Genomic DNA, 17,252 nt, shown 5'->3' with positions numbered 1-17,252 from the left:
TGGATCAGAGCTTTGTCCTCTTCCGGGACCTCACCCTCATCTCCCACTGCAGCAGCGGCCACGGCTGCAATCCCAGGCCCGGGCGTCGCCGGCTCCGGGCAGACGGTCAGTCTCTGGGGGTGAAAGCTGCCCTGTGCTGTCGGGGCCCTTCACGTCCTCTCCTTTTCCAGAGTTCCAAGCGCCGGGAATACAGAGTCGTGTCATTGTTGTGAGCTGGAGAGTTAATGTCGTTTGATGTCTGGGCCCATGTTGTTTTGCTGGCAAAATCAGCTCAGGCTATTCTGAGTTACAGGAACTGTCAGGAAAGCCCTAAAGCAGGGCATGAGAGGATTCTTTTAGCAGGAGGGGGCGGGACCAGCTCGCTGAGAAGTCTGCTGCGATTTTTGTAGCTGTTTCTGAAAACACTGGAGATGAATTCGCTGGTGACAGCGCTGTGGCGGTGGTCAACGGTGAAACAGAAAAACCTAAATTTTTTCCAGCTTTCCAGCTGCACGGGAGTCTTGACGTTGAGGGAGGTGCCGGGGAGGGGGTGGTAGGTAGAAAGCTTGGGCAGTGGGCTTAGGATAACCCAGTCAAGTTGTTCTAATCTGATCTCTTATTTTATCCTTAGAACATTTTAATGTCTTTGTCTCAGATCTTCCTAAACAAACAAAGAAACCCACAACAGCAATGAAATGAAAAGGTGGCTGTCTCCTTCGTCTGCTCCCCCATCGCCCCCAGCCCTCCGGCCCTCCGGTGTTGCTGGGAGGGGGTGGACGTCCCTCCCGGCCCCGAGGTCCACTCCTCTCCTGCACGTGTGCGTGTCTCCACCAGCGGCTCGCAGGGTGGGTCTGCACCTTTAAACGTGCACGCACGCACCTGCGCTGTAGGCGCCACCTTGCACTGCGCCCTGCCGTCCAGGTCACGCCTTTTGGTCCCCCCGACCCCCGGGAAGCCCCGGCTCGTGTCCACGGATGGCCACGCAGGGTCACGGTTCATGGTCACAGCGGTCCGTGAGTCCAGCTGCCACGGCTGGACGCGTAGGTCGCCTCTGATTGTTCGCTCTTACGATGAACATCCTTGGATGTGTCGGGGTCGCACAGTGTCTGAGACGGTCCGGGGGCTTCTAGGGAGACGGCGGCGTGGGCGAGGAGCCTGGGGGCCGCCCTCTCGCACGCTCCCTTGCGCCGCCGTGAGCTCCCTGCGCGGAGGGCCTCGTTTCTCCCCTGCCTGCTCGGGCGCTGCGGCCTTAGCGGAAGTGACGGCCCCTTGGACTCCGCGGCCGGCGCCTCTGCCGCCCTCCGCCTCTGCGGCCCGACGGGTCACTGGAGCACACGCGGAGTGCCTTCTCCGGGCCGGGGTCCCCCCCTCCCCGCCCCGGACGCTCGGCGCTGGGCGCTCTCACACCGCCTGGCCCACGCAGTCTCGCCCCCTCCGCAATCCCTCCCTCCCGGCCGAGGCTGCCCGGGTCACTCTGCTCGTGGTTGCTGTCACCTCATCCCCCTCCCCCAGGGCCCTTGCCTAGCCGCATACCCCACCTTGAAAGGCAAATTCCTAGGCGGCTTATGGTTTTGATGTTACTGTAAGTGCATTTCTTTATTTCATTTTCCAGCTGCTTGCCACTGGTATTTAACACAAGGGCCGATAAGGCTCTTCAGATCAAACACAGAACCAGTGACAGTTCGGCATGAACTTGATTTTGGTGAGTTAAGCAGAGGAAAATCTGAGCGTATTCCTAGTCAGTGTGAAAATGACGCCCACGTTTAAAAAAAAAAGTATTAATGAGAACATTCGTTTTCTTCTTAAAAGTCCTAATTTAAACATTTCTTCCCCATCTATATTATTCTGAAGCCGATTCCAGGCAAAATAGAATTCCAGTGTAACAATTCAGTGTCATGGCTTTGAACCACAATGTATCAATCACCCAGGGAAGTGAGGAGGCTGCCCAGGCAGAGCTTCTATGAAGCATTCTCACCCCCAAGAAACAGTCGAATTCTGTGCAATTCCAGGACAAACCAGATGTCCTGATCTTTAGCAGATTTTAGCAGATTCAGTTAATGCTTTCCAGTAACTGTCATTAGCGGTTCACCATGAAGTCTTTGAGATTCTCTAAGACACAGTCCGCAGAGGGAATGAGCGAATGGCATTAAGTTTCCCCTCTCTTGCAACTCGGCCATCCTGGTGACTTCAGGATCAATCCCTTGAAATGGCTTCCGAGGGCACCTGGGCTCGGGCATGATGACAGGTGCCCGCCCGGGAGAAGGTGGCAGGGACTCGGCACACAGTGACTTCTGGGACACTTCCGAACAGCGGCCCAGGGCGCTTTTTCCTAACGTACAGAGAGGACTGAACGTGTTAAATGACACACCAGGTATGCCAGAATGGCTATTCTGTTGCCACTTGTTAACTAAGATTTCTGTATTTAAAAGGCTTCCATGTATTAATATGTGCTGGCTCAAAGAAGTTGAGGAAGCTATGGCTGTGGTTCTTTGTGAAAAGAAGCCTGCAGGGACAGTACTGTCAGCCGACAGCAATTCATAACGCCCCCTACTCTCCTCCCAAGAGAGACCCAGTGTCTCCCAAGAGAGCGCCAGTGTGCCTGTAAACGGAAAGCAGGGACAAACGGGAGGTGGTAACAGGTTTCCCACGGGCGTGCTCCACGGGCAATCAGAAGAGGGAATCACAGCTCACCAGCAGAACGCAAGCCAACAGTTCCTGCCACAGGCCCCAAGGCCCCCACACGCGGGCAGGCACACCCAGAAGCACATTGAGTGTGAGAGTTTTTTATTCAATCTGTAAAGGACAGTTTAAAAACAAAATGTTAGTGACACTCAGAGAACACTGGTTTTGTTCATCTGACACATCTTCTATCTTCACCAATTTTTATTACAAAAATCAGAAAAGTAAAAATTCATGACAACAGTCACACAGTGTAACCACTAGTTGCCTAAACAAAAGCTAATTTCTATAAAACCATAAACTTAATGCAGCTTTATTAAGAGAGATTCAAAATTCTCTCAGTTAACTGGATACACATAGTGGTATATATTTTAAAGCAGAAAACCCCAAGAAACAAAAGCAAGGAAAAAACAAAGTATAGATCGAAAGAGTCAGTTAAATATGTTGACCTGACAGTCCCTACAAAGAGTAACTTCCACTGCATATAGAGGAAACCGTTATCTGTGGTAAAAATCCTCAAGCGCGAGTAGGAAACGTGGGTAAAAACGCATCAGCTCGGCAATCAGGCCCAGGCCGCACGCGCTGTCGGTGAAATCAGGGCGGCGACCGCCACCATTGGAGGAGGCACCGCGGCTGTCCTCAGACCACTGCGTGTTCCACAAGGAAGATCTTCACCCCGCGGCGGGCAGCAAACTTTCCAGGAAAAGGCTTTGAAAAAGACAAACGCTCTTTTCTTCATACAAATCACTGCAAGAAATCTGTGTAAGGCTGTACCTTGCATAGGGAAAGAGTTGTCTTCTGTCAAAAATTCTACAGGGAAGAGGAAAAGCGAGCTCTTCAAAATGATACCCACGTGCCAAGGGGCGGGTTTACCAGGCACCTCACTCACTGTCTCCGATTCTTCATCAGATAAAATTTAATTTGACAGAAGGTAAAACAGCAATTTATGGTGACGTTATTCAAAAGAGAATATTGAGACTGGCAGCAGAAAACGTGAGTTCCAAAAGCGCGTCCTGAAAGAGGCCCCCGGTCCGGCGGAGAGACAGCCGTGCGCTGAGTGAGCCCTGCCGGCCCTCGCGTTAGGCCTCGGCCTGCCGCGCGGAGCGCGCTTTTCCGGAAAGCGCCGTCGGGCCGGGGCGCCGCGGCGGAGGCCCGCGCCCTAGGAGCCGTGGGACAGGTGCGCGGCGCCCAGCACGGCGCTGTGGTAGCCCTGCTCCACCCTGACGGAGCTGGCGTGCTCCACCACGCTGCTGAGCTCGGGGATGCTCTCGGCCGTGTCCCCGAAGCCGTGGTAGTGTCCGTACTGCAGACTCTCCTCCGCCCAGCACGGCCTGCTGGCCACGCAGCTGCTCGGGCTCCCGTTGAGGTGCAGAGAGCCGCACGTCTCCGGGCCGATGCGCGCGCTCGTTTCCGGCTCCTCAGGCCCGGGAACGCCGGGGGCGCCCTGGCTGCTCCGGAAAGGCGGCCCTGGAACCGGGCCAGTGCCGACTCCGCCAAGTCCTGCCGCGCACTGGCCACGCCTGCTCTCCATCCCACCGGGCTGGGCCGTGGAGGGGAAGTCCAAGTGTCCATTGGCGACACATCCATTTGTCAGTGTATTCGATACGGAGCTACTGTTTTTCATATCTGCATTAAGAAATACACCTGTCACCAAAATTCAGAACCAGAAGGGAGGAGAGACTATAAAACGCTTCCTTGCTGCTACTGTTTTACAGGATTTATTTAGCTTCTTTTCTTTACACAAACCAGTTTCTTTTGCAAGGCAAAAAAACTGTGCGTAAGTGATTTAAAAATAAAATGTAACCAGTTGCACTTGCCCGGTAAGATAGGAAACTCAGAAATTTCACTAGCGTAGGGGAACCAAATGGAAAAAAACCAGCTGACAAATATGCCACGTGAAAAATACCAATAGCATTGAACTGTTCTCAGTTTAAGACTAGGTTTGGAGAGCAGTTTTAAAAATCATGACCCTCGAAAAAGTCCGTCAGAAATGAACGTTTAAGTGTTCCCAACAAAGGGTTAAAAAAACAGAAAACTTCAAGCTTTTTTTTTTTTTTTTAAGGAAAAAAAAAAGAACAGCAAAGCAATTGATGAAGCGTGTGAATTAAGGAAGCTCCCAGGATGACGTTGACAGCGTCACCGGAGCTCCTCACCGTGCCTCCTCCAAGGCGGGGGAGCCCACAGGAGTGGGAGCGGGGCTGTGGCTCCTTAGCAACACCCGGATCACACAGCATTTCTGAAAGATGCCAGAGCAGCACGGGCAGACCGCAGAAGACCACGAACCCCAAGATCCCATGCGTGCAGTCCCGAGTCCCGAGCACGTCCTGAAGTGTCCTCTGGGTTCAGCAATTACAGTGACTATGGTGTCCAAGGATCCACTGTCAAAACCCATAATCTGCATATACAGACATCCGTTAAGAAGGGATGTCTTATGGGAAAAAAAAGTCAGTCACAAAACATTTGGCCACATGGGAACAGGCAATGACAAGGTATTTTTCTGTATAACAAAACTCGAGGATTAATTCACATTCACAGGAATTCACACAACAGTACAGAAACGATCTAAGATTATGACTTGCTTGATGATGTTAAATTTTACCCCAGTGTCCTGCACTATTAAAGCAAGGCGTGACATTAACTACAGAAGCACGGACTCTGTCAGAGTGAGGACAGATTGCTGTGTGTCCCCTGACCTTATCACAGCCCCCACACCGTTACCCCGCCCCCTGCATTTGCACTCAGATAGGTTTCTGTGTGTCCCGCAAGTTTTCCTGATGACGGAAAATCATGGCTCATTCAATGAACAAAAACATCTAAATGTGTCACTAATTTTCAATTTTCTGGCAGTTTAAGTGATAGTTTAAGAAGTTCTATAAATTCTTCAGAAGATTGTGGATTATTTCTTTTCAAATTAAATGACGCTTTTCTATTTAGTTAAACTCAAGGCTGGAGAACAAGTCTTTCAAAAACTAAACATGAGGTAAAATTAAAAATAACACAAACTATTCTCAGAGGAGTATTTGTTTTTTCAAAAACCAGAAGCTTTTCCTGGGTAATAAAACTCATGGGTAGGATGGTGACCTTGATAGTTATTAAGACAACCATGCCACTGCTAACAGAGATGGAAGTTGTATTTTCAGGGGACTGGGCCTCAGGAGTCCGGGTTAGCTCGGCTGGTGTTGCTTCGTTTAACGTTCTCTGTGTGTGCACTGCTCTCTGCTGACCAGTTAGAGTACACTAATTCCATTTTGCAACTTCAAAACCAAGGTTAGAGGAACCTAACATCATTATGGAACATCTAGTAAAACTGAGTGTGAAAACGGCAAGCATCCCAAAGACAGGCTGAGACTAACGCCGCTGGGCCAGACCTGCCTGCTGACGGCCTCCGGTACCGCTGGCCTGGGACCCTGCAAACTCTGCTCCAGTCTGCCTCCCAGGACTCGCCCCTCCCCCCTGTCCACCCACTGCAGGTAATCTCTAGCAATTTAATTTTGTTTATTGAAAGTGTTATAAATGAAATGATTAAAAATATGGAGAATGCTTACTTGATACCCGTTACATGGGATGAGCTGAGTTTAAATAATGGCCTGTTCAACGTCAGGTTCAAGTGTGGCATTAAATTTAACTTCAAAACCCAGGGAAATAAAATGTTTGAAGATCAAAGAGTGATTACTTCTGTCTTTTTAAAAGCATGTAGGAATGCCATTTTTTCTTTAAAGCTGGCTTTGAGTTTTGTTCTTTATCTTTAGCCAAGATTTTTAAATGTATTTTTCAATCAGAACTTCCCTTGGAAAATCTACCCACTTCATTTAATTACCCGGCAAAATGGTGACTCTACCCGTAACAGTTCTGTAGCTTCTAAAAAGATGCACACATTTTCATTATATGAACAAATATGATTTTTTCATGTACCCCTGGGAAACAAAATGTATAATCTTTTATCTCAAGTAAAGAATTTAGCATACAGACATAATAATAAAATTGTAAAAAAAAACAGTATCTATTTCCAAATGCATTAAAACATTAGGAGAATGGCTGAAATGTTTTCATGCTCATCTAAATAAAAGAATGATAGAAAAAAGCATTAACTAAATGGCTAAATGTTTACTCTAAATACTAACAGGAACAGAGCCCTTACCTTTTAAAAACCAAAAGTGACTATCAACTGTTTTAATATACTAAGGATTTTAGTGAAAAATGTGTTTTGTGCTGACATGGTCCTCAGCATTTTAGTAGATTCAGAGTGAATGTCACACAAACCAAAGCAACCAGGAGGGTTGAGAGGAAGATTCCACACTGGCCTGACTGGTTACAGGTCAAAACCATGACATCAGCTAGTTCTCAGTGTTTACAGCCAGCCATTCCTTTCGCTGTTTATCCCTTTGAAACTACTAGCAATAGCTATTTGTTTGATAAATTCACCCCAAGGTCCTGTATCAGAAAATGAAAAATGTTAAACCTCACTAAAATCAAACAAGGCACATTAAGCAAAAGCCTCAAATCAAAATAGAAAGATTGCACTTATATTTTTCATATCCATAAAACGCACCAAAACACTTAATTCTTGTATCTACAAACTTGTCCAAATCATAGCATAACATTCGTTAAAACGCTGGACAAAGTGCAAAAACTGTCTGAGCCAACTCATGTTAGAAATAACACGCATACTGGTTCTTGCAACGACAGGGGGTCTGCATTGCCGAAACAGTATAGATTTCTATTTCTTTTGGTCCAACGGAACCACCCTCCGGCAGTTTGGTGTCTTCGACCGTTGGACCGTGGCTGCGGCTAACGGGAAACTGTCCGCCCCCACCTGTGACAAGGTCTCTGTCCACGTGCATCTTGTCGGGGTCGTCTTCCGCCTCACCACTCGCAAGCGGCATGGACTCATCCAGACTGTGGGCTGCACAGAAAACAGACAAGTTTAGGTTCCTTGCACCTACGCAGAGAACTTCAAGACAGATGCGTCTCACTCCTTGTTGTCAGAGCACTGGATGCTCCCAAACTGTCAAGTGGCTTAATAATCTATGGATTACCAATGAGCTTGGCACACTACGAAGAAACTTACTTTCCCACAACAGAGAGTAATTTCTGAAACGTGCAGCTTTGATGAAATCATGGCAATTCAGACACCTACTTGAGATTTACTTGCTGGTGTAAATTCTCATTTAGGCTGGTATTTGGGCAACATAAAGCAGTTATGTAACTCGAAGTTACATAACTAGAAGTATTTCTAAATACTTTTAAATAAGATTCAGGACGCTCTGTTACACACACACCCCCAAATGTTCCTTCAGTTTTCATAAAGAAATGATAATTCTTGAGTAACAAAAAACCATTACAATGATCCTCAAATTAAAAAATCAGTGATTTCATTAATAGAAAACAAAGTAAATCCCAAGATCAAGACAAGCTCGTCCGATACGGGCTGAGAGCAGCTCTGGCCCTGTGCCCCAAGATGTGACGCAACTGGAAACACCCAGTAAGCTTCTGGGCTCCAGGACGTCAGGGTCCGAAGCTAGGCACACGCCTCAGGGCACGCCCACGCTCACATCGTGCAGAACAGCGAGTGTGCACACTTGGTACCCCTTCCTGTGGGGGTCACACACTCTGTGTAGAGATACCTCCTGCTAACCCGGGGGCCCCTACTTCTCAGGGGCAGCCACTGCCACGCTGTGCGTGGCTCTCCAGGCTGAAGAACCAGGCATTTTTACAGCATTGGATCCGAAAGGTCACTTGCACATCTTGCCTATATTCATTTACCATGAAATGAACACATCCCAACAACTAAATTCAAAAGGATCCTTAAAGCTGAGTAACAGCTCCCTGAATGGCTGGACCACCAACAGCTCACCCGCCACCCAGCTCCCCACTGCTGCCTGAGTGGGGCTCCTTTTCCATCATGAACACCGTAATTAACTACCATCCCTATAAACGCACTTTTGCACACACTTCTGCTTCTTCACCAAGATAAACTAGAATGGTTTCTGGGTCACAGGATATATACAACAAGTAAGTAAAAACATTCAGTGCTTTTTCTTACAAATAAACATTTAAAAACAGAAAGACTTGAACTTTGCAGCTTCAACTACTCCTAGAGGCACATGAATCATTTTCAATATCGGAATGAACGTTATCAGTTTCAGGGTATCCCCAAACTGCTAAGTTTTAGAGGACAGTCTTAACAAGAGAAACACAAATTCTCGATGATTAGTATGCGGAAGAAACCAACAGAATGGTGTGACTTGTGCCGATAAGAAAAAACAGAAATGTGCAGACATGAGGCCGCAGACACCCGAGAAACAGAAGTGCTTTAAAACCAGACGCAACAAACTGAGGACCTCAATGGTCTTCAGAGCTTTTCTTAATCCTCCACAGGCCCCACTGAGGTCAGTGATAGGCTAGGTTCCAGCTTCACTATCAAACAAGGTACTTTCAAGAAATCAGTGGTAGACAGACCATCTTTTCTTAAAGAAAAAAAAAAGAGTGGGGGTGGTTGGGGGAGGGAAGTTCAGGTAGCAGCTGACAAAACCCTCCCAACCTCCGATTCTGTCTCCGCAGTGACGTGGGACCCACGGCTGACAAGCCAGACCAGGCAGTTGACTGGGAAGCAGTGTGGGCTACTGGGCAAAGCCACAGACGGCCTCGAGTGAAAGGTCAGACCTCACTGGGGACACAGCAGCTTGACATGGCCATCCTCCCAATGCCTGGCTTTGTTCTGGAACTCAGGGCCAGTGCTCCTCAGGGAAAGGGACATCTAAGTTTCAGCTGCAACTTCAGATATCTAGCAGGTTTTAAAAAGAAAAGCGGACAGGTACCACACGTGGACCCCCTCCTCCCCAAAAAGCACGACAGAACAGCTTCACGAAAGCAGGTAAACTGTCCCTTCACGCCCCAAGCCCAGCGCCTGGAGTGTCTATTAGTGAACAAAGCCCTTTGTAGCCAGAAAGGGGACAGGCAGAGAGAGCAGGCAACACCATCAAGAACAGGTAATCGAGACTGGCAACGAAATGAAGCAGGACAGGATGGGAGACCTGCCACTAGGGGGCCAGAAGAGCTGGTGGCGGAGGGAGCCAGAGGACATTCAAAGGAAAAATGCATACAGAAAGGAGCAAGACCCAGCGCCACTTTAAAGCAGAAGCTGACCCCTTAACTAGACACCTACGCGGGGCACCAGGGTGCTCCTCCCAAGGCTCTCCTTTTGGGTGCGTCTTGTTAATGCAGTTTCTCACCAGCAGAGCAGGATAAAAATGTAACAATGAGACAGACTAAAGGCTTTCAGATTTTAAGTAATGAAACTCTACTAAACGTGGGAGGCATACATGCAAACGTGGACAGGCTACAATTACTTTCTCCATAGACATCCTTTGTGAGGCGTTTTCCCCATGAAGGATCTATCTGCCAGGATACGCAACCACTTGCCTGCTACCCCAGCTGCCTAGAACCCCTGGTAATGCACCTTATACCGTCTCCGTGTCTGTCTTCCCAGCACCTGGAATTAGGAAGGGCTCAGACAGTGCCCCGGGAGCAGAGGGTGTCACCACTTACCTTTCAAAATTGCATGAAAACTCACGACATTAAACCCAGCCTTGCAGCACTGGAAGAACACGGATCTGGACTTGACTCCCCTCTCCCACACGTTGCTACCGCCATCACCAACGCAAATACCGCAACGCCTCATGCTGCCTCTGAGAAAGGTGTCTTGTAGACACTTCAGAAAAAGACTTTCTTCCAAAATGCTTGATTCTATGTTTTAGAAAAGAAGTATTTCCCTATCTTCCTACTCCAGTTAAAAGGAAAAATGACCAAACACTTGTTAAGTGTCCTTAGCCTTTGACTTCCAAAGCAGTTATCGACATGACTCTGATACATGTCAGACAAGGCATACTTATGACAGAACATCACCTAGGATCGCCTCAGAATAAATCCGGTTTTCTTCTCTCAGAGGTAGCCAGGACCAGGTGTGACCACTGCCCAAGAAGCCTCCTGTTGTTGACGCTGGGGCTAGGAAAGATGTTCCATTCGGGAAGGTGCCCTGGGGCAGCATGGAAACCTGCCCTTGAATTTTCATATAAACCAGAGAGCTGAATAAAACTAAAGCCAGGTACCAGAGTGAATCTAAAACTACAAAACTATTCCTGATCAAGGATTTAAGAAAACATCGGGAAAACCTTCCTTAGCTTTCAAAGACAGGGGTCTGCAGCACCATAGCCACTGTACCACCAAGGAAGCTTCCCTCTGTGCTGGCTGGGTCAGCTCGGGGAGATGTGCCCGAAATCCTGATGCAGAACGTGTACGCAAGACTGATCGCCAGGCACACTTACAAAGGTACCTAGGGCTTATGAAGAACACCTCATCAGGCTTCTTTTAACTTTAAAGGCAGAGAAATCTCTCAGTAGGCAAAACCTAGTCTACCCTGTCCTGTACTTGATGTTAAGTGCTTCAGTTAGCTCACGGGGCGCCATCCTCTAGACACCACCTGATGTGCACGCACTGCCAGGCACGTGCCCGTGTGGAGCCCAGGGAAGCCTGGGGTCAGAGTAGCGACCTCCTGCCTTCTGTGCCTCTTGAAGCGAAGTCCTAAAAGCTGAACCACAGCCAAGGTCACTCCCACCCCTCCGGCCTCCCCACTGATGAAACCCCATTCCCCAAGGAATGGCTTCCCTCCGTTACTAACTAGACTGTCCTCTTCTCCTACACAGCACCTTTTACCCAGACCCCTTTAAAGGAAAGGCCCCGTCAGAACCTGAACACTGCAAAAGGCCGGCAGGAAGGCGGTCCTTTCTACCTGCGGCCTCTCCCGGGACTCCCACCAGAGCCCACACTGCGGCAGACGGGGGTGGGGGGGTTTAAGGGGGCAGGTGAAGGAAGGCGCCAACTACAGAGGAGTGACTGCTGCAGAAACACTGAGCAGGGAGCTGGGGTCTTGTTAACAGAGGATGGAGGGGAAGGTGCGCGTGACACAGAGGACCCGCTCCTGGCCGAAGCGAGCCGCAGCCACTGTACGCGCGGAAGACAGATGGGCCTGTTGAGCTCTGCTGAGCTCAAGACTAACCCGAAAAAGACTGGGCTTTTAAATGTAATTCATTCAGGTTATGTATGTATATAAAACACTATATCTTTGGAGATTAGAATCATCTTTTAACTGGAACACAATTGCAAACGTTTGGTCAAATTTTAAAAAGCAAATACAGCCATTTACTGCAAGTTGGAGAACACTAAGGACACATCAAAGGTTAAAGTCTTTTGCGGTCAGATACATGGACCTAAACTAGAAGGAACTACATTACAAATTTGATTTCTGGAGAAGGAAATGGCAACTCACTCCAGTATTCTTGCCTGGGAAATCTCATGGACAGGGGAGCCTGGTGGGCTAGTCCATGGGGCCACAGAGGTGGACAGACTTGGTGACTGAGCATGATCACTCAGCTATCTCAAGTCACATCCATCCTCCTTTCTCCTTGTCTTTTTAAGCCTGGTTATCCATGAACAATTAAGAACAGAAGGTGGAGATTCTTTGTTATTTCATCCTCAGGAATGTGGGCTGAGCAACTTCCTATGACTGATTTTAAGCAGTCAACCTGTATTTTTCCTAAACAGTGTTTTTCAATACCTAACATGTTATACATGAGATGCTAAGCTCAGTAACATACTTATTAAAACAAAAACCATGAAGTCAACTTAACATCTGAGATTGACCTGGCACCACCATAGCCTCCTGGGGATGGCAACTGTTCACCCAAACAAAACTAGGTACCTGGGTCAGTCTGTCACTCACTGCCTCTCCCCAGTCAAGGCTCTGGAGCTGCACCCAAAGTACTAAAGATTAAAAACAAGATGAGGCTTCTCTCATGGGTGGGAGTGGCGTTTTTCTCTATCCTAGATCATTGATAATTTGGACAAGTTTCCAAGGAGTACACTTGTGAACAATTGTACTGTTACTCCTATAAGCTAGAATGCTAACAGACCTAACGCATTTTATTCAACAGCCACAGTTGAAGTCCTGAGGCCCACCTGTCACTCTATCCTGAGCAAATGGTTGGTCAACGTGGAAGGGACAGAAAAAAACCCCAAACCTAGCTATTATGAACTGATATTTCCTTGCATTGTCCTAAGTGAACCAAATCTCCCACACCAGGGAAAATATTACCCTATTGAAATACTTTTCATCAGTATCAATCTTGGATTTTAACTCACCCTCCTGACCAGGGTGCATGCTGACCCTGGTGTGAACGACTGCAAAGACATCTTCAAGTATCCATGTCTGCTGGACAACTTGCTTTCAAAGGATAGTTTGTATTTGAGCCATACAAATATCAGTGCCTTAAATTCTTTTACATCATATGGTTTTCAAAGGAAAAACCACTCCAATTACCTTAAAATATTTAAAAACAATTTATTAAGGAAGAGATCCTACTCTCTATGGATTAGAGTAGGTAACTTTCACAATCGTGACACCAAACTTGAGTCAATTTTACAGGATACATCCATCTTTTAAGAGTTGGCTTAGCCAGAAAAATCTCTGGAATTAATAGCTTTTGGGTATACTCCACACTAAAAACATCAGTATGTGTAATTTATTAAATTCTAGGAATATAGAACAGACTAAATTTATTGATAAGGTCCAAGTTATGTATTTATGTAGCCAAGATACTTCAGGCATGTTTTTAAAAAGGTAAAAGAGATTTAACGCCCAGCCTTAGGTGTGTGTAACCACCTGTGAACTCAAATGCCAGGCTCCAGCCTCATTTTCTTAACTGGCTTCCTTGAGCTGGCTGCTAGGAATGCGGCAGGAAGGGAAAGTTGTGCCTTGAGCTGAACGTGCAGAGCATGAATCTCTAACCCAGCTGACCAAGATGAATCCTTGTCTGGAAGAGGAAAATAAAATCCCCTAACACCTGTATAATTCTTCAAACCCAATTTGTGCAGCAACAGGGCCTAGGATGTAAATTCTTAAGTTTCCAGGAACCCTTGGAAAGACTCTTCCAGACACTTCAATAATGAGATACTGGCCAATGCAACTGAACTTGAAACCTGAAGAGACTAGTTTAAAACTCTTTAGGTATATTTGAATCGTCATAGAATGTTAAGTGGTATCTCTTTTAAAAAGCTGAACAGAATTTAAGATTTATCCTGTATGCTATCCTGTATCCTGACATGGACACGTGTGATTCCTGCACCAGGGCACAGTGAAACTAATGATACCATTCCAAAATATGAACCAGGCATTAAATAAAACAGGGAATAGTTTTTGAAGTTTAGACGTATCTTCATGTTCTGGGTATGACTTTTACAACATCTTTCTAAAAATTAGGCCCATAATTTATACAAGTTATGAATTTTAGAAACTATTAAGGTCATATATTCATTTCTATGGAAAAGTTGCATAATCACAACTTTTCACAGTGCCAACATCTTAAATGTTGTGAAGGAGATAATTCACTTTTTATTGGCTCTGGGAGAAATGCTTTTGTCTGGATACGTGCCAGTTACACTAAAGAGGCACAGCGCTGGGAGGGTCAGGCTGACACATCAAATTTAAAGGCACGAGCCACTCAGACTATACTTGAACAGTTGCTTTCTTTTTTAAAGCCAAAGGGCATGATTTTGTATTTATCCTTGGCAAATCTTATCTGAGCACATAATTTCAGTGATTACTTTCACAGTCACCTCTAAACTTCCCTTTCCATGTAAGTTTGCTAAACATTCCTGCCAAGCTACTAATGTCTTCTGATTATATATATTAACTTTTTCCCCCTAAATGAAAGGGGAACCTCAAAGAGTGACCAGCCGACTCTGTTTATTTACACGTCCTGAAACCACCTAGAGATAAAAAACTGGAAGGACAGAGAACTGAAACAACTTACCTTGGAGACTGAGCCCCTCAGTGTGGAAGCGGCACGCTAGGCCCTGCTGTGACACACACCACACCGGGGTGCTGAGGCCAGCTGAGGCCACGCAGCAGTGCAAGCGCAAACACCTACCTTCCCCGATGTGAAACTGTATTTTACTATCAGACCAACAACTGTTGTAAGTCCAGGAAAATTCACAGGAAAAAAAAAATGAGGCACAGGGGCAGATTTTTTTAATAGTTATATTTCAAACAGGTACAACAAATGAGAAGACTCTAATTCATGGCAGGTAAACCTGGGTGTGCAGAAAGTTACACACACACATTTACACTTGGGCGGTAACTGCCCTCTCACATCCTCCCCTCTCGTTAAATGGCCAATCTTCCAAGAAGCAACACAGGAAAACCTCCTCGATCACTGCACCAGAGTCCTCCGGGCACATACCCTTAGTGAGGGAGTCATCTCCAAGGCGCGCTCAGCAGTAAAAGAGAAAACACGTTAGAGGAGGAGACAGGTGTGCTCGCCCACCCACAACGCGGTCTCACCTGCGGTTCTAGCTTTCTTCACTCCAAAGGGTTCCGCATCTTCCAAGCATCTCTTGCGGTTTGTTCCCACACTAACGTGATTGGGAAATACACTCAGATGGCCTCCGTTTAAGGTGCCATTGTGACAGAAACGAGTCAGATGACAATTCTGGAGGTTCAAGAGAAACTGGGCACACTCTCGGAAACCCTGGGTTTGAGCAATGTCTGCTGCCGTCAGGCCACTGGCACTTCTCAGGCTGTGCGACACAAAAACACTGGATTACGTCCCGTCAGCGCGCGTCGGGTCTCTGCTCCTGCGCACTGACTGACTATCTGAAGGTGACATGAGAGGGCATACAGATTTACGGCAAGTCTTCAGTAAAGAAGGGGCTGCTCTTCCTATCTCCGTAACTAACTTCTCTCTTACGCACATTTGATTACTAAACAAGATTTGGGAGATAGTTAATTTAAAAATCAACATACTAAACTTAAAAAAATAAAAGGCATCTTCCTATTTAACGTCTCAAAATCATGTTTTATGTTAGTCTGAAGAATGAAAATTTATGCTAACTTCAGACTTAACCTGAAACTGAATTCTATATTATCTGCACTTAATAATTCATTCCTTTAGCTCCAATAAAATCATAACAAACAAACATTTACTGAATTGTCCATGGCATTCATAACAATTGACTTCCTAAAAGCAAAGACAAGTGGCTTAATGACAAGCCAGAATTTGTGCTGACATGTGACACCATAAGTGGAAGTTTAGACGGATGCCCTGAAATTGATTTATTGTCAGCCTGGAGATCTGAAAAGCTGAGTTCTTTGAGATTTTGATATTTTGGCCATAGGAAAACTTGCAGGAGTTTAGATTTTGGCATTTGAAAGCATGTGAGTGGATGTCTTCTTCTAATACTGTCCTAGGAGCTCATCCCTGAGGCCAAGTCCTACCACCAAGAATCAACATCACCCTGTGGTTCATCCCACTGACAAGCACAGGCCTGATGTCTCTGCACCAGCTAAGATTCAGACTAGTCAGGAGGGGTGGCAGAGTATAAATGAAGGCTCTGAGTAAGATGGAAAGAACCCGTTGAAACTGTAAGTCTTAATTAGGAAACAATAAAAATCAAGGGAACAAAAGCAACTCCACTATGAAGTTCCCCTGGAAGACAAGAAAATACACTGCTCTGTGAAATGAATCAGTAGCAAATCAGGCTGTCAGCTGCAGGCTGATACAGAAACTGGAGAAGCCGAGGAAGCACCCACACCTCATGGCAGACGGCTCAGCTCTGACCAAACACAGGCCTCGCCTTGTCTCGAAAGAACAATGCACAGCCCTGGATGCTTGTTTCCTAGATTAACATGTTAATGGGGGGAAAAAACCATTTCAGAGAGAAAACTACAGAATCAGGGACAAATAAGGATCTTCCATTTTAAAGATAACGATAAGCCCTGTATTCCTAGTTCCAGCCATAATACATAAGACAGTCCAAATTCAGGAATGAAACATCCATACACTTTTGGACAATCATTAGATATGTTTCCATGTTTAAAAGCACGAAAAAAAGAAATGATTTATACAGTTTGAAGAAAGGAAAAAGCCTGAACTCAATTTGGTCAGATATAAATGAGACAAGACTTGAGAATCCCCCAAACCAACGATATTTTCTTAAAAATGAGAGGCATTGGATGTAGGACTACTGGGAACTAAAACTGACATTTGCTTCGTGGCTATGATTTCTGATAAATATTATTCTAAAATTTCATAATGTTTTAATTTTGACATATAAAAAAAGGAAATACCAAAATTTTGGCAGAGTTAATTACATTAGTTATCTGCATATAAAATAATCATATACTTGATTTTTAGTATCAGCATGCTATAGAAATTTAACACTCAAGTAACTAAGACTGAATAATTTTTTTAAAGGGTGTATTTCCTTTTCAGAAGATACCATGAGTGAAGGGTCCAAAAAGGTCTACTCTATCAAGAATGTGAACAGAGTAAGTTGCCACAATTAAAAAAAAAAATTTAACTCAACAAAATTTGAAAAGATGAAGACCTAGAATAAGCAGAGATTATAAAATGATTTCTATAGACATAAATATGAACTTGCTCTCCGAAATCAAATGCAGAAAACGAGAAACCGTTGCTTAAAATGAGGACACACAAAGTTGTCAGTAAAAATTACTCCTCCAGTGGATGATAAAATAA

At 45.9% G+C, this 17,252-nt stretch overlaps 1 protein-coding gene across 3 annotated transcripts in view; it reads right to left on the bottom strand.

Annotated features, from left to right (window-relative positions):
• Positions 1-2,746: 2,746 nt before the first annotated feature.
• ANKRD10 (ankyrin repeat domain 10) overlaps positions 2,747-17,252 on the bottom strand; it is a 32,122-nt gene continuing 17,616 nt past the window's right edge. The window contains exons 3-5 of one of the 3 annotated variants that reach the window (XM_043478353.1): positions 7,472-7,561; positions 4,942-5,086; positions 2,747-4,284 (exon numbers count right to left, since the gene is read on the bottom strand). In XM_043478353.1, the coding sequence (XP_043334288.1) occupies positions 3,818-4,284; positions 4,942-5,086; positions 7,472-7,561 (702 nt within the window). In that variant the 3' untranslated portion in view covers positions 2,747-3,817. Of the gene's footprint in view, positions 4,285-4,941; positions 5,087-7,471; positions 7,562-15,055; positions 15,292-17,252 lie in introns of all 3 variants that reach the window. The other 2 variants (XM_043478354.1, XM_043478352.1) reach the window with 2 other exon arrangements.

This window comes from Cervus canadensis, chromosome 9 (assembly GCF_019320065.1).
Source record: "Cervus canadensis isolate Bull #8, Minnesota chromosome 9, ASM1932006v1, whole genome shotgun sequence".
NCBI classification, from domain to species: domain Eukaryota; kingdom Metazoa; phylum Chordata; class Mammalia; order Artiodactyla; family Cervidae; genus Cervus; species Cervus canadensis.
Note: the sequence above shows the minus strand (reverse complement) of the source record. Positions and strands in the feature narration are given on the sequence as shown.